This window comes from Camellia sinensis, chromosome 10 (assembly GCF_055761805.1).
Source record: "Camellia sinensis isolate YWXY chromosome 10, ASM5576180v1, whole genome shotgun sequence".
In the NCBI taxonomy this organism is placed as follows: domain Eukaryota; kingdom Viridiplantae; phylum Streptophyta; class Magnoliopsida; order Ericales; family Theaceae; genus Camellia; species Camellia sinensis.
Genome location: NC_138970.1, coordinates 93,910,739 through 93,935,902, shown reverse-complemented (window position 1 = coordinate 93,935,902; position 25,164 = coordinate 93,910,739). Strand labels below are relative to the sequence as shown.

Genomic DNA, 25,164 nt, shown 5'->3' with positions numbered 1-25,164 from the left:
TTGGCCACCACCAGGTCAGAAGTCAATGAAAAATCTAAAATACTCTCTCCAGCCTCATTTCTGTCACCAAATCCTATCCCCTTTTCTAATGACTGCTACTATATTCTTCACAAGACCCTTGGCAATTAAGGTTCCTATCCCATTCCTGCGTTTATCCTTACCATTATAATACAGTTTAAAACTGGTATCCTCAATTTTCCTAGCTTTCTTACTCGTCCACTTAGTTTCTTGTACGTAAGCTATACTAACTCTCCTCCTAATCATAACATCTACCAACTCCATTGTCTTACCATTTAAGGTTCTTATATTCCAAGTAGCTACCCTAAACCTATAGTCTTGGACTAGTTTCTTTACCCGCGCTCGTCCAGAAAAACATGAGAACCTTTGCCCATTTTTCACTGCACCCAGGCGTCAATGCTGCGCCCCTTGCTCACTTTTCGGAATCCCGGAGGCAGGCGCAACGCGTCATCTTGTTTGGAATTACAAAACGGCTACTTATGCTTTATGTCATGGTGTGATTAAGAGCAAGCATGGGATTCAACCTAATGGTTGGGATTCTTATGAGGTATATAAGGGCAATTTGTGTTATCCATGGAAGTTATATCTCTTAGTTTGCTTGTTTTAGGGTTGGGAATAGTAAAGTCATTTTCGGGAGGATGTTTGGATAGTTGATGCCTCTTTTGGTTATTTGTTCCCACTTTTGTATATCCCATTTGCACAATGCTTCTATTGCTTTTTGTACTCGTTTTATTTTTAAAAAAATCTAAATGATAGAGAGGCAAGAGATTTAGAATACCCTTTTGATCCAATGTTCATAATGTTTATTTAAAATTTTTTAGACTTGGACATGCTTGAGACACCTGGGAAACTTGTGTTTATCACTTGAAAACAGATGAAATACGTTACAAGTTTGAATAAAATTAATTTATTTATCCCAAAAAAAAAAAAAAGTTCGAATAAAAATAATTTGGAATCCAATGATAAAAAAAACAACGTAAATTTGTATCAGTTCTTCTCCTTAGACTTTAAAATCTTTGAATAAAATATTCATATATATTCATATAATAATTGCTTGTCCTTCTTATCCACTTTAATAAATATATAAAATTATGTATTTTATGTGTGGTCTCCACGTGTTGTGTCGATTTTTTTTGAACATTTTCATATTGGCTACTCTATGTCGTGTCACGTTTATATGTCCATGCTTCTTAGATTCTTATAACTAGGAAACATTAACATAAGGGTTTTGAATGTTCATTCTCTTGCTAGACTGCTTCAACTTAGAGTATTTGTTTCCCCTGCAATGGGTTTCACACTGCATGTTGATAAGTGGTGACTAAATTACACAAATGTTTTGCTCAAAATATTTTATCTATTGTTAATGTCTTCTATATGAACTACTATGGGTTGAGATAAATGTCAAGAATTGCTAATGATGTCAATCATTTTTAGGGACAATGTTACACGTAAAGGGATTTCTTACTTGACTGTTTTACCACTAGACATAAAGGCATGTGTCCCACATGTAGAGAAAATATCATTTCGCCTCCCAAATTTTCACGTGTTTTTCAATTTGACTCTCAGACTTCGATTAATATCAATTGTACACCCAAACTTTTAAAATTTGGATCAATTTGACCCCTGCCATCACATTTCGTCTACAATTGGATGGAATGTATTGATGTGGGGGTCAAATTGATTTTTAAGGTATAGTTTGGGGGGCAAATTGATTTTTAAGGTATTGTTTGGGAGGTAAAATGAAATTTCTAATGAACTTTGGTGCCGTGTCAGCACATTCCGTCCAATTGTAGACAGCATGTGACGGCATGGGCCAAATTGATCAAAATTTTAAAAGTTTGGGTGTGAAATTGATATTAATTGAAATCTAGGGATCAAATTGAAAAATGCATAAAAGTTTTGGGGGGGGGGGGAAATGATATTTCCTCTTTATTTATTAGTATGGACCCACTACCTTTGTATCTAGTGGTAAGAAAATTTGGTGAGAAACCTGTTTGTGTATAACATTACTGTTTTGAATTGACATTTGGTTTTGTCATCATTCTATTTTAAAATTTTACAATCTAATGTGTAAATCATTTCTGAAATGGTTATCGTAACTGATGCTCCTTTCCCTCTCCTTTCTGCTTTCAGTTTATAGTGAAAGATAGTATTACTGTTGGGTTAGAGAGGACACTTTCTACTGGTAACTGGGATGTCAAGAGGTTCAAGATGCACAGGAAAGGAATGACACAGGTGCTTAATTTATTATATATGATCAGATTTCATATTGTCTTTGTTTGGTTTTTATTCACGAGATTGTCTAGGCTAAAGGTGAGTCCTCTTTTTACAGGTGGTAGCTAGATTATCTTTTATAGGGACATTAGGTCACATGACAAAGATCTCACCACAATTTGAGAAGTCTAGGAAAGTTAGTGGACCTAGAGCGTTGCAACCTAGCCAGGTAATTCTGATGAGCCGATCTAGCCAATAAAGTTTTTACGGTTAGCTCATTTTTTATATGATTTCTTAGAATTTACTTGGTTAACTCTTGTCTGTTTCTTTATTTATACTTATGTTTTACTGTTTAATTTCTTGAATCACAGTGGGGCATGCTTTGTCCTTGTGATACTCCAGAAGGTGAAGCTTGTGGATTGGTGAAAAACCTTGCTTTGATGACTCATGTTACAACTGATGAAGAGGAAGGCCCGATAGTTTCTCTGGTACACTTTCTGCCTCTAAAATCGCATCAAAGTCTAGTGAAGCCATATTTATGTTGTTAGAATCACATTTGTTGTGACTGATGTGTTCTTATCTATTTGAAATGCCATGTGTACTTGGGAAATATTAATCCAAGACAAACATGGGAAGGTTTGAAAGTTAGTTGAGCTTTTGGAATCTTCTCTATATAGAAGTCTCCTTGAAGATAAGATAAATTGTACCTTAAATCTGGATGTTTTGCATGTTCTACTTCATTCATGACTGTGTTGATGTAATTAGTCATGGAGTTTTGGATGTTTAATATGTTCTACTTCATTCACGACTGCATTGATGCAATCATTCATTGAGTAAATATACGTGTGCAAGATGGAAAAAAGATAATTTGTTTTATAGATGGCAAATGGTTAGAATAGGCTTGGATTGGGTTCCTTATGTTTACGGGAATTGCTTCACTCCTACTTTTGGGGGGGAAAAAAAAATAGAAGAGAAAAAAGTAATAAAAAAGATTAGTTAACTGGTTTATGGACGTGAAGCCTTCCTACCCTGAGATCTACAACAGCTCTAGCAATGCTCAAAATAATGCTTCAACAAATGGTGTTCTAGACACATTCTCGAATCTAAATGGATTAGTTCCTACTTAAAAGGTCAACTCTCTAAAGCCAAGGGACATGGTTTTAGAATATAGTAAAATATATAAATACAATAGAAGTACCAAGCAGTGTTATTAAAGGTGCGCCTGGGCGTGCTCCCTAGGCCCAAATCCCATCCAGGCCCAAGGTTTGCTCCTTGTAGTGTTCCAGGCCAGGCGACTTCAATAAAGCGCGCCTAGGTGTGCGCCTTGGCCGAAGTCCCATCTAGGTTTGCACCTTGTAGTGTTCGAGGCCAAGTGACTTCGATAAGGCGCTTGACTGGTCCAAGGCACAATAAGGCCCAAGGCTTGCATCTTGAGGTCTTTTTTTATTGTTAATTTAATTGATTTTGTTTAAAATCTAACCATTGATTTAATATGGTCAGAAGATTCCTACTCTTATTACAGATGCCAATACATTGGGCATTCAACTCCAAATCAATGATAGAAGAAAAATTAGCCCTAATTCCTAATTTCTGAAAAATACTATATGTTTAACATTTCATTTTGTTTATGTTGAACCATAAACAATTTATTTATATTAAATTATATATATTTTTTCCCGTACAAGGTGCGCCTCACTTCGGTGAAGCGTGCACCTTGCCTTGCACCTTAAGCCTAAGGCCCAGGAGACCTTGGCGCCTTGGTGCGCCTATCGCCTTTAATAACACTGGTACCAAGTACTAGTTATGGAATATAATACACACAAAAAATTCCCATTTGTTGTAGGTTGACGATGCGTTTTGTGGGGCTGAGAGGACCCATTGGGCCATTTGTGTCGTGTCTTGTTGTGTTTTGAGGCAATGTTTGGGGTTCGTCTAAATTTGGCAAAGTTTGAATTGATCCCTGTGGGGGGAAGCGTGCCAGCTTTCTTGACTGGCGGCTATTCTTGGGTGCAAGGTTTCTATGTTACATGTGTCCTATTTGGGGTTGCCTCTAGGATCTACTTTTAAGGCAACAAAGGTATGGGATGGGGTGGTAAACCAAGTCCAATGATGTTTTTTTTATTTTTTTTTGGATAAATAGACCGGGTCGAACGATGTTTGGTAGGGTGGAAGGGGCAATCTTTGCCTATTGAGAGGAAGTTGACTCTAATTAAGAGCACATTGGCGAGCATTCCAACTTTTTTTATGTCAGTGCATGTTATTCTAGTGTCGCTTGCTTGTCATTTGGAAAGGTTACAAATATATTTTCTTTGGGGTGGTTGGGGGGATGGGTTTAAGTATGACTTAGTAGATTGGGTATGGTTTGTAGTCCTAAAGAGGTGGTGGCATTGGGGTTGTGAAAGTTGGTGTTGTTTAATGGGACATTATTAGGGAAGTGGCTATGGAGATTTGTTGGGAAGGAGTGGTTTTGGTGACAGGTGGTGGGGGGCGAAGTGTAGGGTTGGGTGGGGCGAGTGTTGCTCAAGGGAGGTGGTGGCTAGTCATAGAAGGGGTTTGTGCAAAGGTATTTTATTGGAAAAAATGAAGTTTGGGAGGTGGGTCAGTTTTCAAGCAGGGAAACGGAAGGGTGTGGTTCTAGAAAGATAGGTGGTGTGGGTTGTTGGAGTGCCGTCCAAAGTGGTGTTCTTTGTGTGGGCGACATGGCTGGATAGGATTTTGACATTGGATAATCTTATTCGGTGTGGGCAGATTTTGGTGAATTAGTCTAGTATGTGCTGTGGGGATGTAGAGTCTACTTCTCACTTGTGACTTCATTGTCCAGTGGCATCTCAATTATGGAGGTTGATTTTCTCGGTGTTTGAGATGGCACGGGTGCAGCAGGGGCATGCAGAGGGTGTCCTTTGGAGTTTGGAAACGGGGTTTGGTTGGGAAAAGGCATTAAAAGGCTTGGGATCTATTGCCTTTGTGTTTAATGTGGCTTATTTGGATAGAGTGGGACCACCGAATCTTCCAAGGAGTGGTGACCCTTGTGTCTATTTTGAAGAATCGGTTGTGTAGTTGGGTTTTGGAGAGGGTGTTACCAGATTTATTTTCTTATATATATATATATATATATTCTAGTTTAAGAAGGCCCGTACAAGGCACGGGTTGTTATTACAGTATATTTAAGTTTTGTATTTTGATAATTTTTAAAAAATTTAAATATTGTTCTATGAATTTGAATAGAATAAATCATTAGATATATAATAGAATTATGTCGTATGATATGTATCATTTTTTGATTTGTTATACACCCAATGATGTAGACTCCGATTCTATTACCGTATCATTTTGGGTAAATTTATGAGTCTAACATTTCTTCCGAATTTATGGGGAAAAAAATTATGTTGTGTTGCTTTTCTCAACAGATAAATAGAAAACAAATATTAAGATAATTTTTTCATCTAAAAAAAAATTACTAAGATAATTCACTGAACTAATAAAGAAGCAAAAGAAAATACATATATATACAAATAACTAATTTTATTAATACATTAATCATACTTGCATAACAAATGACCAATTTTATTAATAAGTAAATTAGCAATTTTTAATGAGATGAAAAATAGCAGTTAACCATTTTCTTAATAAATAAATCACTAAGTTAATTAACAGTTTTTAATGAACTGATAAATATTTTTCAATAAACAATTTTGACAATTTATTATTGCATAGGAGAACTGGTCTCCCCCCCCCCCCCTCCTCTTGAGTATTGTGTTAAATGAAAATTTAAAACAAATGTTAGTTAAAATTTCTGGTATTATAGGACCTATTCATATTTTAAACAAACTTTATGGGTGTATTTGTAATTTGTTAAAAAATAAAAAATTTATGTTTCATAATTGACCAAGAATGTTTGCATAATTACGAAAAAACCTATTTCATGATTGACCAGGAATGTTTATGTAATTACGGGAAATTTGTTGTATAATTGACCAAGAATGTTTGCGTAATTACGAAAAAGCCTTCCCTCAACATATAAGTCACCATTAGTAAATTATTCAAAACGAAAGGGCAAAATCGAAAAGAAAAGACGAGCCTCAAGCAGTTAAGCGGTTCTTATATATATATATATATTGTAGTTATGGGCCCTGTTTACTTTAGAATCAATCCTAAAAATAATTGTGCACCCTCTCCCATTATTTTACCTATAACTCTCCAAATCTGTGTTAGTTTGGGACGTCTAGATTGTTCCATTTTTCTCCTTTTCCTTTCCTTTCTTTCTTGTGACATACTAATAACAATATGAAATGGTTGCCAGTGCTATTGTTTGGGAGTTGAAGATTTGGAGCTGCTTTCTGGAGAAGAACTCCATACACCAGATTCATTTTTGATTATATTAAATGGGATTATTCTTGGTAAGCATAGGAGGCCACAGGTATGTATTACTTTATGTGTAGGCATGCTCATTTTGTGTTTCTACATTATATTTCTACACGTTTTTCACTCCACACTTTGTATAATTCATTTCCTGTCAGCGTTTTGCTACTGCGATGAGAAAGTTGCGAAGAGCTGGTAAAATTGGCGAGTTTGTTAGTGTATTTGTCAATGAGAAGCAAGTAAGCTCTTTTATTCATTATTTTCTACTCTTCGCACATTTTGTTACCCTTAATGATTTGTTTGCATTAAAAATATCAATCAATAATCTCTCCACTGAAATTAAACTTTTTCCATGCTTTTGAAATGGTTTGAAATTCCATTCATCTTAATGATGTTTGGAACTGTGGTACTATTTGAATGTTGGATTGTGTTTTTTTTGTTGTAAATCATTTGCAATCAGGGGATGTGCACATGACAAAGTTTTAAAATGCAGTCTAAAGATGATGAACCTAGGGTGTAGAATATCTCAAAGATGCTGCACCACAGTTTTGATTAATTTGTTTGGTTGTATGACTCTTCTAGATAGTAGTACGGCACAGCAGTACTAGTACACTTGTTTTAAATCCCAAAATATTATATATTTATGTTGAATTTTATTACACTTTCAAAGATAATTTTAGTATAAGAATTAACTTTTACATTGGTTTTCAGTTATTGATAGCTGGAAATGAATCTTTTTTATGTGTGATTTTAAGGATTAGTACTTCAATAATTGTAATTGACTAAAAATAGTTGGACAACGAGTTGCCCCAAAAAGTTTAATCTGATTGAGAATGGCCCCAATAATGTATATTAAATTTCACGTCAACCCTTGCTTGCTATTCTTTCTTGCATGTGTGAATGGTCCTGTTTGGTGTAACTGTTAAAACAGATTATAGATTATAGGTTAATAGATTATAGATTATGACTTTAATCAGAAGCTGTTAATCTATTTGGTATAACTGTTGGATTATAGATTTAAGTTGCTGTGTAGTGTTTGTTAAATAAGCTGTGAAGTAACTTTTTCAATTAACTTTTTTTTTTTATTATTCACTATTTGTCTACATTTCTCATAAAAAATAATAATAATATTTTATAGTCTATTTGGGTCTTTTTCTATTTTTAAAAAAATAAAAAATAAAAAAAATCTAATAGTATAACCGTGAATTAATATGTCCATAGTAGAAGCTGATAATCAGAAGCAAGGGGTGAGCAGTTTCTCAGAATCAACTTTTTTGACTTAAAATAAGTTGTTAGAATCAGAAGTTGTTTGAAATAAGTTTAATCAAACAGTCTAAAATAACTTTTTAAAAGCCAGAAGCACAAACACCCCCAATCTCGGACTCAAATAGGTAGATTAGAAAACAGTCATGTGTAATCAAAACAGCATAGAAATAGAGAAACAACAGAGGGGAACGAATACTCATGCAGAGATTTAAACCTATGACTTTTTAGAACTAGAGTATTTCTTTGGAATCATATATTTATTACATTTCTAAAGACAGAAGTTTAATTCAAGTATGGAAGTTGTATTGAAATTCTTAATATGTTTTTAAGGTATACAAAATTGATAGTCTTGAACAATAGTTGCAAAATCTTTAAAATATTGCCTGCTTGTTTCATTAATGTGTGGGTAGTGTTACTAGTGTAATGGTTGGGCTGTCTAAGGATAAAATCTGTCTTTCTAAGAAGTAACGTTTACATTGGTTTTCATTTATTGATAGCTGGAAATGAATCTCTTTTATGTGTGATTTTAAAAATTTTTAGTACTTTAATAATCCTAAATTGAGTAAAAATAGTTGGACAACGAGTTGCCCCAACAAGTTTAATCTGATTGAGAATGGGCCCAATAATGTGTGTTGAATCTCACATCAACCCTTACTTGTCATCCTCACTTGCATGTGTGAGTGTCGGACTCAAATAGATAGATTAGAAAACATAATCATGCATAATTAGAATAGTGTACAAATAGAAAAACAAATGGGGGGAACAAATACACATGCAAAGACTTGAACCCATGACCTTTGAGAATTGGAGTATTTCTTTGGAAATCTTATACTACGTATGGAAGTTGTATTGGAATTCGTAATTATGTTCTTAAGGCATACAAATTGACTGTCTTGAACATTTATTGCAAATTTTGTATATATTGCCTACTTGTTTCATTAATGTGCGGGTAGTGTTACTAGTGCACTATTAAATGGTTGGGCTTTCTAATAGTCATGTTAGTGGGGAGCCACTTTGTTCAACTAAGGCAAGAGGTTGGGTTTGTACTCTCTCCCTCCTCCTCTTCTTTTCGAAGAATGTTTGTCTTCTGATTTAAATAAATATTTCTTTTGTTATCATGTCACTTCCACTGATAGTGGTAGTGCCTGAATTTGTAACTTGTCGTGTTCCTTTCTTTGTACTTTGTTTCGTGCTCTTGCAACATTCTCTGTTTATTAATGATGTATGAGGACTGCTAACACTTTAAAAATGTTTTGCAGCATTGTGTTTACATTGCTTCAGATGGAGGGCGTGTTTGTCGTCCACTCGTTATTGCTGACAACGGTGTATCAAGAATCAAGGAACACCATATGAAGGAGTTGTTGGTAATTGTGTCACATGGTTTTATTTATAATATTTTGGTTTCTTCTCACCTAATTGGACATTTGTTTTTTTGAAGGATGGAGTTCGCTGTTTTGATGATTTTTTACGTGAGGGCTTGATAGAGTATCTTGATGTTAATGAGGAGAATAATGCTTTGGTTTGTTCCATTCCAATAATTTCTGAAATGGCATTTTTTTGTGACCTTAAACTTCATTGACAGCAACTCATATTGCATAATATATCTCTAACAGATTGCCTTATATGAAGGAGAGGCCACATTTGAAACAACCCATATTGAAATAGAGCCTTTCACCATCTTAGGTGTTTGTGCAGGGCTAATTCCTTTTCCTCATCATAACCAATCACCGAGAAATACCTATCAGGTCCGTGTTTGTTTTCTTTGATGTATTGGATTATTTATGGCAATGAATGGGAATTTACACTCTTTTCGTTTCCATATTTCCTTTGCAGTGTGCTATGGGAAAGCAAGCAATGGGTAATATCGCATATAATCAGGCAAGTGGTCATATCCAATAGTTTAGGGCCTGTAGGCTATATTTGTTTTTTCTTTCCACGAGATTATGTGTTGAAGTTGCTTATAGAAATGTTATATTACATGGTATCCTTCCCTTCTTGAGTTATAATTTTTTACTATAGGTTGTCTGATTCGAATGTCTTTGCAAATAGTTTGATATGTAACTATAGATATTATGGGATAGCACAGTGGATTCAAGAGGTGTACCCAAACAATGATCTAATGCAATACATGACAATAAGGTTTATTTTACACTGTCATCATTGTCATCTTCTGTGTTCGTATCTTTTTAACCAGAAGTTTTGGATAGTTTGGGTTTGATTACATGAGAAGATAACTTTGATGACCTAAAAGAGAAAATGCATACCCTATTCAAGCTAGTGGTGATTCAGCTGTGCAGCCTTCTTTTTTCAATGACTAAAATGACAAAATACTTTGCGGTCAGTGGCTTTCCGTACACAGGTTGTCAAGTCGGACATGGTTACTCTATATCTTGCGTGCTTGGTTTCCATAGTAACTACAGATATTCTGGGATAGCACAGTTGATTCAAGGAGTACTTCAACAATTGATCTAATGCGATTTGACAATTATGGTTTATAGACTCTGTCATCATTGTTATCTTCTCTCTTCCTGCATACCTTTTTAACCAGATGTTATTGATAGTTTGGGTTTGATTACACGAGAAGATAAATTTGATGACGTAATTTAGAGAGAGCATACCAACTAGTGGCAACACACTCTGCAACTTTACTTTTTCAATCACTAAAATACCGAATACTTTGAGATACATGGCTTTCCACAAACAGCTTGTCAAGTTGGACTTGGTTAATCTGTATTTGCATAACTACTCTCTGTTGCTAGTTCTTTTCTATGTATAGTTGGGGTGCAAGTTATTATTGATATTGGTGTTACGTGTTTGGATTTTAGGCTACTGTATGGGGTTGTTTGCATCATTCCTTGCATATTGTTACCCATCTTCCCCATCCCTCTTCCTCACCTATTGTTTAATTTTCTTCACCCAGTCAGATCATGTCATGTACTGTTGCAGAACATGATTTCCATGTGACTAATATGATCAATATCTTTCATGTTGTAGTTGTGTCGGATGGACACACTAATCTACCTTCTAGTGTATCCTCAACGGCCACTACTGACGACAAGAACAATTGAGCTGGTTAGTATATTGAATTCTTGCATATGTTTATTCAGTTATGGTAACTGAATTGAAAGTTGTCTTTGCAGGTTGGATATGATAAACTTGGAGCAGGCCAGAATGCGACTGTGGCTGTTATGAGTTATAGTGGTTATGATATAGAGGATGCAATAGTGATGAATAAAGCATCTTTGGATCGTGGCTTTGGTCGTTGTATCGTAATGAAAAAGTATTTAAATTTTTTTTTTCTCTCTCTCTTAGTTGCAATTTCACATGCCTACGTCACATTACTTGCTAGACATATGTGGTTAAGATATTTTCTGATGTCCATTTGAGATTCTTTTTGAACAGGTTGTCTGCTATAAATCAGAAGTATGAGAATAATTCATCCGACCGAATAATTCGACCCCAAAGAGAGGGGCATGATGCAGAGAGGATGCAGGTAATATATCCATGCACGCACTACACATGCATGAATATATTGGTAGTGAATCCCTGCAATAGAATTTTTTTCCCCCCTCAAATAATGAATATAAGTCAAAACATCATATAACTGGCCCCATCTAATTGGAACACAAGGTTCAGTGTGGTTTGGTTCAGTAAGGCAAGTTTGGCAGGACTTTTGGAAGGCATTGGGTTGGGTTAGTTTTAAATGTTCCAACCCCATTGAAATCATTCAGACCCAACTCAGCCTCTTTAACATAGTTTATTATTGAAATTCAATTGTTTTTGTTTTTAAATAGTTAATATAGATAATAGGTTGTTTTAATTTTATAAACGAACAATAATTAGTGGTTTTGTTATTATATGTATATATATATTATTTTGCGGTAAAAATAGTATAAAATTGCTGTTAAATAATCGTTTTGCATAATACACTGATGCTTGAAGTAATTAATGAACATAAAATGTAGGGGTTACTACAAAACAAACCCTAGGGTTTCACCCTTGTAACAAACTAAACCCTTAGTTTTTAATTTCTTCAATTTAAGCCCTGGCCATTTGATTTGATAACAATTTAAACTATCCATCTATCTCCATTAAAGAGATGAACAGACATTTTTTTTTTAAATTTTTATTTATTTATGACACGTGGCAATATCTCATACCTACTTCCAATTTTATATCTATCAATATTTCTAATCAAAGTTGTAGTGAAGGGGTGGAGTTTGGGGTTGGGATGCATACCAAGCATGGAAATAAGGTCCAGTAAAAAATTGTTAGAGAAAACTGTCTTTAGGACTTCTTGCAAACTTGACCTATTGTGATTTATTTTGGTAATACAATAATTTTAATACACAGTCATCTATGTCAAAATAAATTAGCTCAAATCAAGGTTCGAAAAGCGGTTGCGGTGGTATGGTTGCGGTTGCGAGGTGTAAAGGCTGTAGCACAATGGTTGCGGTAACTGGAACTGTAATTTTTTTTAAAATTTTTCGGGCAATTTAAAAAAACTTACTGATACACATGTATATATATATATATTTTTTCAGAATCACATTTATTGGGGTTCAAAATAGATTTTGATCAATTTTTGTTAGTTTTAAATATGATCCAATATATTTTATATTTTTAAAATCACTATAAAAGGAGCTTTTATATTTTATTTCAATAATTAATGACTTTAAGAATAATTGATTTTAAATGTCTACAAATTATTTTTGACCAATAAATGAGCTAACTGAATAAAAAAATATTCACAATTATTAAATGAAATGATTATAAAAATAAAAATTGTGCCCTGAACAAAAATTCTTTTTGAGGCACTTTTTTAGACAACACTTTACAGCTAAGTAAATAAAATTATTTACAATAAGTATTAAATGAAATGATTGTAAAAATAAAAATTGTGCCATAAAAAAAATTATTTTTGAGCTATTGATTTTATTTATTCTTTTTAAAGACATTTTTTAGACAACATATTACAGTAACAAAATAAAAAATATTTACAATTAAGTATTAAATAAAATGATTATAAAAATAAATACAATCAATATTTATATATATTTTATTTTATATGCTAATGTAATGAAATAAAAAATAAAAAATAAAATTAAAAAAAATCATATAAGATTTTTTCTTTGGGCTTAAATCACTTGAATATTTGTTTTTTTTTTTTTGGTAAGCTTTTGTTTTGTTTTGTTTTGTTTTGTTTTGTTTTTTTTTTGTTGGGGACATGAAGCTATTTAGAATATTGTAAAATTGTGTAACGGTGTGTAACAGACCGTTACGGTACCGCTATGGCCGTTACATAACACCAAAACGGCTGTTACACGTGTGAATTTCTATCACACCACTAAAGCGGCCGTAACGAGTGGCAGTACGACAACCATTACGTAACGGTTGCAGCCTCTTTTTAAATCCTTGGTTAAAATTTAAGCACAAGATGGATGAAAAATATCAAGGCCTATTGTTCTTAAAAAAGAAGGAAGTTAAAATATGAGAAAATGAATTTTGGATAGATAATTAAAGAGGACCTAATGGGAGGGAAATTAAGACTTATTCTCAGAAGAAATGGATGGAAAGCTGGAGGCTTTCTGCATAACAGTCACTAAAACCAGAGTAGCTATGTGACAGAACAGAACCTCTTTACTGCAGATGTATGCTGGTTTGTGTTTTGGTGTAATTGTTGTTTAGAAAATTACTTCAGAACTAGTTGGATCTGTAAATAACCACGATCTTAAAATAACCAGGTCAACAAGACAGCCCTAATTAGTTCTTATGATTTGTGAGGAGGTGTGCTAACCGTACCAGTTCTATTGTCCTTGGTGAATTACACAAAGGAAGTTGGGATTGGACTGGTTAGTAGGGAGCTTCTATTTTTGTCGACATTGTCCTTAGTTTCTGTATTCATTTTGTGAAATGAAATTCATGCATTTTACCTATATAAATTTCCAATGTTAATCAAACATCAGATTGAAAAATATTTATTGGTTCTACATGGTTGCAAATGTTCCCACTTATGTAGATACTGGATGACGATGGACTAGCTGCTCCTGGAGAAATAATTAGACCGAATGACATCTACATCAATAAGCAGTCACCAATTGTTACTAGGGGGGCAATTGTACCACCAATGGGATTGAATGATAAGTCAGTATTTTTTCTTTCATATAGAATGTTTAGTTATTCTGTTCGTAACAACGAAGCTTACTGGCATAGCAACATCCAGGCAGTATAAGCCCAGCCGACAAACATACAAAGGTCCTGAAGGGGAGACAGCAGTGGTGGACAGAGTAGCTCTCTGCTCTGATAAGAATAATAATTTATGTATAAAATTTATGATCCGCCACACTCGTAGGCCAGAGGTAAAGAATTCTATTTTAGCTTTGTCATGGAACATGAAATTTAGAATTGTTGTTTTTCTTGTTTTCCCTATTAGAAAATTTGTTTTACTCAGGTTGGTGACAAATTTAGTAGCAGACATGGGCAGAAAGGTGTTTGTGGCACTATTATCCAACAAGAAGATTTCCCATTTTCCGAACGTGGTATCTGTCCTGATCTGATTATGAACCCTCATGGGTTTCCAAGGTAATCTCATTTGGTTCTAATAATAAATTTTGTAATTTCTTAATTTGATTGATCTGCAAATTTTGAATTTTTTTAACTTGGAAGTTTTAGACATAGGAATTTCTATTATGGGACAAAAGCCAATTTGATGCAGCATGGGAATGAGGCTCATATAATTTGAAAGAAATATTTGAAATACGGAAGTACCGTGAAGCACTTGACACTTTAAAACAAGTGCCGTATCTGTGTTGGACACACAGACACTTCGGGGACACGTATGGAACACACCACATGGCTTGTCCTCTTATTTAATTAATTTATTTTCAGGGAACATGTCGGGGACACACTAGGGACATGTCAAGTTATCTTTTCTCCCATTTTATTTAGTGTTTTTGATGAATGTCGAATGTTTATTCTTTTTTTCTTAGATTTAATACTTAATAGATCACCCATAAAAAAGATATAAACTGAAAGTGTTAATTTAAAAGTGCTTTAAAAAAAAAAAAAAAAGAATTAGAGCTAGTTTTTGTTCATATTGATTGTTTGTGGATGTAATATTAATCTAGATAGCAAATAAAAATATATGAAAACATATTTTATTGTCGTGTCCCCACCGTGCCCGTGCCCGTGCCCGTGCCCCTGTCCCTATATTTTTGAAATCGCCGTGTCTGCATCTGCATCCTTATCTGTGTCTGTGCTTCTTAGCTGAAGTACAATGCTATATTGATACTGTATAGTCTCTTTGAATTGTAATTGTGATTACTTATTATGATTACCTTTCTAACAGACTTTGTTCAGTGAGGAGACAAACAATGAAAAAAGTATACGTTTCTGTTGGGTCATTACATGTTTTAAGTATGAGGAATGTTTTGATGATACATTTTTAATGGTTTTGAATGATCAAATAAGATAGGGATAGTTCATGAGGAGGAAAATTTGTTGGTTAGAAAGAATATGGGATAAGCGAGGATGGTTCCAGGACAAGTTCAATACGCTATAAACATCTTTAATACTGCAAGATTTATGGGTGGTTACAAAGATGAGGAGGTATTTGATGAACCGACAGTAAAATTTGGTGTTGGGGAATCAATGAAATTCTTGAGGTTCATGAAGAGCCCTATATTTTCTGGTTTTGTCATACAGCAAGGTGAATTCTGAGAGATGTTTTACTAAACTGTTTATTTATGTGGTTTTTATCTGTCACCTCGTGAATAGTATTTCTTTTTTTTATCTCTCTTTTCCCTTTTTTCCGCCTTTTTATATCTGCAACCAAGAAATGTTCCTCAAGTATTGTAAACTAAAGTTATACTACGATGTTAAGAAACCGGCTTAAATTTGTACATCTTGTTACTGTTTAGATTGATGCTTTTGGCTTAAGTTATTCAATCCTACAATTTTGAACAATTTTTTTTTTCAGTAAAAAATTTTACGATTTTATTGGGATGCTACGTCTGCTTCCGGTTGTGTTTGACATTTTCCAGACTAGGGCTGTTTACAGGTTGGATAGGATTGGTTTTCCGGTCAACCCACCTACTGACCTGACTATGGCGGTTTAAAAATATAATGAACCACTTTTGACCGATGTGGTGATCAAAATCGACTGTTTGTATAATTCATTTTGTTGTCGGTTTTGGTCAAATTGCATGGATCGCAGCAAAACACAAACACAAAAGACCAGCAAAAAGTGAAAGGTGTTTCAAAGCCAGAAGTGGAAGAAGATATCACAAAAAATTAAAAATAAAAGTGGGTAAGGAATGATTGTGAGGGAGGAAAAAAGCACAGAACAAAGAGAAAGAAACAAAGACACAATGAATCAAAATGACTTTTCTGTGACTTCAATAAGCGTTCATCTGTTTTGTTAGTGGTTTCTGATTGACAGATTTCCATCCATCTAGGGTTTGGCCCTTCATCATCAAGTCATGGATGGGCTTGGAAATCGGAATCGTCGAAGTAGGAGAGGGGTTTTGGGGGGTGAGGGGAGAGGAGATGATGGATATTTTAGATTTGAGAGGAACAATGGAGTATCCTTTCAACTGTAGCTTACTCTAGTTCTTTCAACTATAGCCTACTCTACTCTATAAGAACCAAGTGCTAAAAAGTCAGGCAGCCTTAGAGATAATGTGTAATATGAACTGCCAATAACACAAAAATGCATGTAAAACTATTTTTATAATAAATATTAGTCGGATCAGTTTGTCAGTTGCCATGTATATTAAACCACTGCCGTCTGAAAAGTTGAATTTTTTTACGCATTACACCCGCAGCCGACTGTTGTTTGCTATGAAACTGTCCGTTTCTTAATTTTTCAGTTCGGATTTGTTCGGTTTCATCGGATGATTAGGGTTTTTGTACATTCCTACCAGAATATCATTATTATTATTTAGCAGAATTCTTTTATTTATATTCAAGAACTTGATAACTTGTCTTATATTGTTTTAGTTTCTTAGCATTAATAGTCTTATGATTTTAATCTGTTGTCATCAGCCGAATGACAGTAGGGAAGATGATAGAGCTCCTTGGGAGTAAAGCTGGAGTCTCAAGTGGTAAGTTTCACTACGGCAGTGCGTTTGGGGAACCAAGTGGTCATGCAGACAGAGTTGAGGCCATAAGGTGCTTTATTCCTCTTTTATGGATACTCTGTTACTTTTACAAGGGCATCTGATTTTGACCATCTTGCCTTGTTTGTGAACAGTGAAACACTCGTGAAGCACGGCTTCAGCTACAGTGGCAAGGACTTCATTTATTCAGGTTTTCTTTTTTCCTCATAAACCCATCTTTTGATTGTTGACATAAAATTATCCTATATCTATTTAAAAAAAAAAAAAAAATTGCTTTCAAGTTTTTCCCTTTAAATGTTAATAAGTTGGATATTGATTTTTCAAAGTAATTGGATAAATGATAGCTAAGAAGCATAGATACGGATATGGGACACAACGATTTTGAAAAAAATCAAGGTATGGACTTGACAGGGAAATGATGGAAAAAATATATATATATATTTATTTACTTTGTATAGCAGTATAAATTTAAGATACAGAGGCATCGATGTATATATGGGTGTTTTTATTTATTTATTTGTTTTTATTTTCTTATTCACACTTTATTTTCATATATTTTACTGACTCTAAATTTTCTTTATAGAATTATAAAAAGAAAGGAGCTAAGCTATACATAATCACGTTTCTTACCTCATTTTTTCACTCCTAGACACAAAGCAATTTGTCACACATCAATAAATGCACATGGCCCCTCTCACTTGTGTTTAGGACTGAGGAAAATAGGTAAGAAATAAGATCATATGTAGCATTTTCCAAAAAAAGATCTACAATGGTGTCCTATTATAATGCCTTGTTTGTCTATTGCAAATTTTATAGTTGATAATGCTCTACTAATTATAGTTCAAGCAAACGTAGCCTTAAGTATTACATAAATATGTTTAATAAATTATCTAAATTCCTGCCAACCACGTAAAAACCATTAAAATATTAATATCCCAATAATTCTCATTTAATAAAATTGATAAATATTGATTGCAAACAAATTTATACCTTAATCTAAGGAATTTATGCTGTGATCGGAGTCAAAATATTATTTTCCAAATCTTGAATTGAATCAAATTGTGAATCGTAAGGTTCTGTTCTAATTTCTAAAATACGCAATATATATATATATATATATATATCTAATTAGTTAGATGTTGAAGATATATTATAAATATGAAATAAATCAGTAAAAAACTTGTTTTGAATGATGAACCCCTTAACGTAATAGGTAAGACGCTTGCCTGCATGGCAATAGATGTGAGTCTGCACCCTACCTTTTCACCTACGATCCTATGATAACCTATTGATCATGCCACGATTTATGACAATCCAAAGATTCATGTGCTATTATGAATTACAGGAAATATGTATCCAAGATTCATTGTGTGAGAAGTTGAAAAAGTTCAAAATTTCAAATTATCAAAATGAGTTAAATTTAATACAATATGCATTCATATATTATAGTATACCCTTTAGAAGATTTACAAATTCACAACTTCCAATTCTAATGTATGCACATTTTAGTTTCCATTCAATAGGAGTTTAAAATGGGTATGCAAAGATGATTTTACTAATTTCAAAGATGTGATTCATTTTCCTCTGTTGGCATTTTCTTGGTTTAAAATGACAAAATAAGTGAATTACGAATAAAATTAGCTTACATTGGAAAATGAGTCAATTTCTTAATTTTTTAAGAAATCACATTTTTCGTGTCAATTTCATAATTTTTTAAGAAAACACATTTTTAGTCCAAAATAAATGAAATTCTCTCAAGTGCATGGCTTAATCTCATGTGGGATGCAAGCCAATGTAAATGAAATAGTTCAATGCAATAATTCAAATAGCGTTTAAATTACAGACCACAGAATTATGTACAATGAAGTACATCCGAAAATAAATCAAGGCATGTAGGCCCAATTACCCCATGATCGAAATCAACATGTTCAAAAAAGGAAAGGAATGAGATAGTCTACAAAGCGCTCATGCTTGTGGGTGACCTATTCACACGCACACTAGTAATAATCTCACATTATTACTCTAAATAACATGCTTGGGTGACACATAATAAAGATGATTTATTTACTTTTTAATTAAGGTTTGTTTATTTACTGACACACCAGTCAAGTCAAATAACAAGGATAAATCCAAAAACATTAACTACCAACTGGGCATCTAGTACTGCCAATAGGGCATCATATCGGACTCACCAACACATACCGTGTACAAGCCATAGTAATACATACCCAAGTCCTACTGATCACTTGTCTAATTCACACAGTCCATCCTCAACCACAAATCTTACTACTTTCAACAGTGCAGTGTCCAGGGGTCTAATCTGGAGATAGTGGCCACTATCTCCGTCAAGCTCACCAGACCACTATTTATGGCTCTGCGCCTATAAGGGCATACAAGCTACCCAAATCAATCAACTTGGACCAAGGCAGAAAATCAATATATCCGGATAGTTTAACACAGTTTTATTCCAATCTCCTTACTTGGGTAATTCTCAGCACTTGGGGAAAATTTTACAAATTTCCTCTTTCTAGTTATTTTACCATAAGGCCACTATGACTAATATTTTATAATAACTAGAAGGGTGTCACGCACTGTGTGCGTGAATATACTGCATCATATTATTTTCATATGTACCTTATTTTAAAAATATTTGTATTTGTATTTTTCATTTCTTTAACCTATTCCTTCATTGTCTTTATTTTACCTATTCAATTTTTGTGGTATTTTTAACTCACTGGCAACTGCTCAGAAAATATGGACTTCGTTTAAATTAATTGAATTTGAAATTTAATGTTCGATAATTAACCCGTTAATTATAATTAACAAATGGGCTTCAACACCAAAATTGGTGTTGACATATATATAGGGAAGTTCTATTTACACACCATTAATCCTCCTAGTAGACACCATTACTTAGTACTACACAGTATTTTTTGAAGTTTTGAAAATATCTTAGTCCACTCACCGTAACTTTCAATTTTTAACCCAAAGGCAGCACACCATTTTGCTCGAGTACACACCACATCCATACCCACACATCTCACGAACACATCAGAGATCTCATTCGGCTGAAGGCATTCATTTGGCTGGCGATTTTCATCTTTGTTGTTGTCTCACCAGTGCAATGTTCTGTTGAAGATCTACGATTCATGCCTTTCATTCTCACCTATATATGTTTTTCCCATATGCTTTTTATTTGGTTGGCAATTCAACTTGCATAGCAACAACTATTTCGAATTTGGCTCAACACTGGTTGTCTGAATAGATTATTATTATACAAAAAAATAAAATTGAACAAATTGAATATGATTGAAATATTTATGTTGAACAAAATTAATAAGTTCATGCTTTACATGCTGCACAACTTCAACTCGTTTAGACTTATTATGTTGAGCACTTCTTATATGTTTATGTTTATTATGTTAAACATGTTATTAAATTTTATATGTTATTTGTTTTTAGTAAAATGTTGAACACATCTGCTATTTGTAAAAAAGAAAAGAAATATACCAAAAATAAATTAAATTATTGAATTGAACTAAATTTAAGAAATGAAATTCTTAAGGAATTAAAAATAGAGGTAATTTAAATTTCAGATTTAAAAAAAAAATGATAAAAAGGCAATAAATGCATAATTAAATTAAATTATTTTTAACACCTACCTTTATTCTTTGAACCCCCCAATTGTAATTTTTTTTTTATTACAATTTTAACTTAAAGTAAAATTACAATAAATGACAACCTCTAATGGAATACTTACCCACCAAATAAAGACAATTAGAATCACACTCTACATTGTACACCCACCTCCACCCCACCAAAAGAAATTACCATTCGATCAATGTGGGTTCATCTTCTCATCCTCATTCATCCTCATCTTCTCATTACCACCCTAAACCCTAATCAGAAATCATTGTCACTGTGGGTTCAAGTCGTTGGTTCAAGTCGGTAAACTGTTGATATCTTATGTTAACGAATGTGATTTTTTATTTCACCAAAAGAAATCAACAATTTAAATCAACAGTGTTGAACAAATCCTTTATGTTCAGCAACACAGTGTTGAACAAATCATTTATGTTCATCACTGATATGCCAAACAATTCCCATTTGTAGGGTTTTCCCCCTAGTTTTGTTTTTTTTGAGGGTTTTTCCCCGAAATAAACCAAAAAAGGAAATGTGATGTAATCGTGTTCATAAGATGGGTAGTCGGAGGTTACCTGATATGTTGGAGGATATATTTTTGACAAATCCAGATGACTCTATTCTCAGATTCTATCAAAATTGACAAACCTAGTTGCTATTGAGAACCGTAGAGTTACAAGTGGGGCAATCTGTTCTCGCTAATTAGCCTATCAACTGTTCAAAGAAATGCACATACGAATCAATCAATATACATAGACAAACAAATGCGTATAAAATTATAGTAAACCCTAAGAAGTTGAGAGAGAGAGATGAAGGAGTAACATTGAAGAGATGGAGAGGGACCGTCGTTCACTGCTGGTGGAGAGGGTGTGCAAATGAGGTGGGTGTGCATAACTTGGGTGATGATATTATAAATAGGGGTAAATTTGGTATTAAATGGGGTGTTGAAGGAAATATCATTAAAATTGAATTTTTTAGGTGTGAGTTTAAAGAAATGGGGAGTCCAAAGAATAAAGTTAGGTGTTTACAGCAGCACTAACATTTAACAAAAAATATAATTTTAGTTATGTTCATAAATACGAAGTTGAACAAACTTATTATGTTCAAAATTTTATATCCGAACAAAGAATAAAAGTTTAATTTTTTTTGTATGAACATTTAATATTTGGTCAACCTTAATAATTTGAAAAAAATAGTTTTGTTCGCATATATATAATCAAACATTGTGTAAACATTCAACTCTGGTTATTTGAACGCATGATGAACAAAGTTATCTTCCCAGTGACTATGCGCATGAGATAAACAAAAACCAAAAAGCTTTTGTAACTTATAAAGTGACCTTTTCATTGTTGCATTGTTACAAATCAACAATGTGAGTGTTATCCATGATGTGCAAATCTTCAAAATTAATTAATTTCAATGTGCTTAAACCCTAAATATTTAAAGGCAATAATGTTTTGAGTTTGAAAAATAATTATAATGGAGAAGAGAATGAGGTGAGCTAATTGATAATGAGTGATATCATAAGTGTAGTGTGTTAGATTATAATAGTGAAGATGATGAGTGTTGGAAGATGATAAAGAAATATAGGCCTTGTTTGGTTTGTTTTTCAAAAAAAATTTTGGGAAAAATTCTCTACAAACAAATTTTCAAGAGTAATCAAACCAAACAAATTTTTTTAAAAAAAATCTCAAAATTTTGTTTGGTTACCTACTTTCCAAAATCACTCTCTCTCTCTCATACACATCAAATCAATCACTTTTTTTTTAAAACTCTCTCCCCAAAACAATTTTTCAAAACCATTTCTGAAAAAAGGCAAACCAAACAAGTTTTCGTACTTTTTATCGCAAAAACTGCTCTACAAACACAAACCAAACACACCCATAGTGTTTATATGTCTATAGGTGATGGTGTGTAAAGAGTTTTTTGTATTTTTCATATGTGAATTCTTTGAATGGGTAAAATACAAACCAATATTGTCCTTAGTGGTCTTTTTATTTGAAGATATTATTGTCATATAAATTTGTTGTGTTAATGGTTTGTAAATAGAATTAACCATATATATAGTATAACCTAAGTACAAGATTACTATTTTTGTCCTTAAGGATCAAAGTTACCATTTTACTCCTAAGGGTCCCAATTACCAATTTGTTCTTATAATTTTATTTTTTCAGTGGTAAATTCAACAAAAATACCCTGTCAGCCTCAAATGACTGTTATGTCCCTAATGATCCAAATTAGCAATTTTCTCTCAATAGCTTAAAAGTCATTCAATAATTCAAGGAATCTATTTTATTAACACAAGGCATGAAAATATCATTTAAATCATTAAACTAGTAATCAACCCAACTTGTAAAATATGGCAAAAATATCTAATCGACTCTAAATTATGCCATTTTTAAAATGAGTGATTTTCATACGAAAAATCATCAAATATGGCAAGTAGTAGCAAAGTCCTAATTTAATATTTGTCAACTTCTCAAAATTGAACAAAATATAACAATCCACATATCATTATTCATGAATTCTAATGAATAATACACATTTTAGGGTTTTGATGCAAAAATAGACCTCTAACATTAAAGTTTTAATTTTTAGAATGAAATAGGCATGAGTTGGTGATTTTCTCAAATAAATTCCAAGAATAGAGATAGGAGAGCATTTCATCATGGAGTGTTCAAATAAGACAAGGCACGGAGATAGTTTGAAACGATGAAATACAACTCCTATGCATGGCATTTTTAAAAAAAATAAAGCCTAGGAATGGATTTAAAACAATAAGATAAAGAAATTCGCCAAGTGTAATGAAAAGCTTTCAAGAAATGTGAGAAATACGAGGGTTATGGTGTGTTCTTATTGCAAATGTTCCAAGCTTCCAAGAAACTCCAAATGCCCTTCAAGATCTTTTCAAAAACTCCAATGAATTCACTTTAATCTCACAAATAATCTCACTCAAGCGTGGTTTATGGCCTCCTAACCCTCACCCAAGCTCTAAAACTAATTAATGGATGATCACGACTTTCATTGAAGCACACAATAATGAAGATAGAGTGAAGAAATTTGAGAGTGGGAATAAGAGGGTAGGGCACGAGCTTGGTGTATGATAAGGCGGACAATATTTCACTCCCTCTATATTAGGCTTGTAACAACTCTAAACTAACCCTAGTTTAACCTTAGGTTAGTCACGAACTCAAGTTTCAGTCTAAGGGCTCTAAATCCATCTTGCAAAGTCATTTGATCTCAACTCTCCAATAAAATTTCTGTTTTTGTATATACATATATACCACTTGGTTAATGTAAGTTAACACAAGAAAAAAAGGGGACAAGCCAAAGCCCATTGACCCAAAGGCTTGTTGTACTTAAAGCAAGAAAAACAACATAGAAAACATACATTTGGGGGGAAGTGGGTGTCGGCCACTCTAAGCCCTCTTGGAGGTGTTACATCATCTCACAAGTTTATTAGAAGATATAAATTTCACCCAAAAGCCTATCACCTTCTATGTTCAAATTATACAATTTCGGATTAGTTTTTTGTGAAATGAATTAATTGATTCTCCATAATAGCTCTTAAATAATTAAAAGACATAATTAACACATAAATAATATACATTGAGCTCGGGCAATCCATCTCCTAAATCTCAAACTGGATCGGGCCTTTGTGCTCACAAATTGAGATGTTCTGTGATCTATAATTCTCAATTCATTAGAATGATTCTAAATTAACAAGATACAATATATTACCACTAAATATCAGTTATTGAGCCGGTAGAGTCTCTCGCAGACCTCGGGTCGGATCTGGAATTAGTGCACACAAATCGAGATGATCAATTGTGTAGAAAAATTAAACAAGAGAGGTTCCAATTGAAGTAAGAGAGATACTTTGGGGAATTTATTATAGTTATTTAAAGTTAATAGGGCCTCTAAGACAATTAGTAAAATTTCAAATTTAACCCGGTCATTACATTGTCCAAGTCATTACATTTTCCATTGGAGTTGCTCTAAAATCTCTGTTCTTTTTACCAATAAGCACCGTTAAGGTGTTTTTCATCTCTTTTATTATTTGTTTATTTATTTTTGAAATTTGCTAAAGGATGGTTTCTTCGTTTTTCCAAATGTTCATTAAATGTTATTGAAGTATCATATCCAAATGTTGATTTGAAAACTACTTTCTATCTTAATCGGGACATTTCATTCAATTTCTGTTAATTATATGAGGTCTTTATGCCATACACTAAGAAGCATAGACACTTCTGTAGAAGAAGTGTGTTGTGTCGACACCCGTGTTGGACACTAACAGTCTTTGGACACTCCTAAAAGTGTGTCCGATAATTCTTTAATGTGTGTTAATTAAAATATCTAATTCATAATATCAAACAACGACAGTGATAAACAAAGAGAGAGAGACGCAGCGTTTCACCCCATCAACATCTAATGCTTTTGATGTCCTTGAATCGTGTGATATGGGAGAGTTGGGGAATGGAGAATTAAATCAAGAGTTGTTGTGTCAAATGAAGAGCCTAAAAAGTAGAGGGAGTCCATCTCCAAG

At 33.3% G+C, this 25,164-nt stretch overlaps 1 protein-coding gene across 18 annotated transcripts in view; it reads left to right on the top strand.

Moving 5' to 3' along the window:
• Window positions 1-25,164, top strand: part of NRPC2 (nuclear RNA polymerase C2) — a 106,294-nt gene that overhangs the window by 39,537 nt on the left and 41,593 nt on the right. For 17 of the 18 annotated variants that reach the window (XM_082891843.1, XM_082891852.1, XM_082891842.1 and 14 more), the window contains 17 exons: window positions 2,152-2,253; window positions 2,351-2,461; window positions 2,604-2,720; window positions 6,533-6,649; window positions 6,750-6,830; window positions 9,117-9,221; window positions 9,296-9,376; window positions 9,471-9,602; window positions 9,691-9,735; window positions 10,852-10,929; window positions 10,998-11,137; window positions 11,260-11,350; window positions 13,877-14,001; window positions 14,081-14,216; window positions 14,309-14,439; window positions 16,903-17,028; window positions 17,111-17,166. In XM_082891843.1, coding sequence (XP_082747969.1) covers window positions 2,152-2,253; window positions 2,351-2,461; window positions 2,604-2,720; window positions 6,533-6,649; window positions 6,750-6,830; window positions 9,117-9,221; window positions 9,296-9,376; window positions 9,471-9,602; window positions 9,691-9,735; window positions 10,852-10,929; window positions 10,998-11,137; window positions 11,260-11,350; window positions 13,877-14,001; window positions 14,081-14,216; window positions 14,309-14,439; window positions 16,903-17,028; window positions 17,111-17,166 — 1,774 coding nt within the window. Of the gene's footprint in view, window positions 1-2,151; window positions 2,254-2,350; window positions 2,462-2,603; window positions 2,721-6,532; window positions 6,650-6,749; window positions 6,831-9,116; window positions 9,222-9,295; window positions 9,377-9,470; window positions 9,603-9,690; window positions 9,736-10,851; window positions 10,930-10,997; window positions 11,138-11,259; window positions 11,351-13,876; window positions 14,002-14,080; window positions 14,217-14,308; window positions 14,440-15,331; window positions 15,566-16,902; window positions 17,029-17,110; window positions 17,167-25,164 lie in introns of those variants that run through there. The other variant, XM_082891859.1, reaches the window with a different exon arrangement.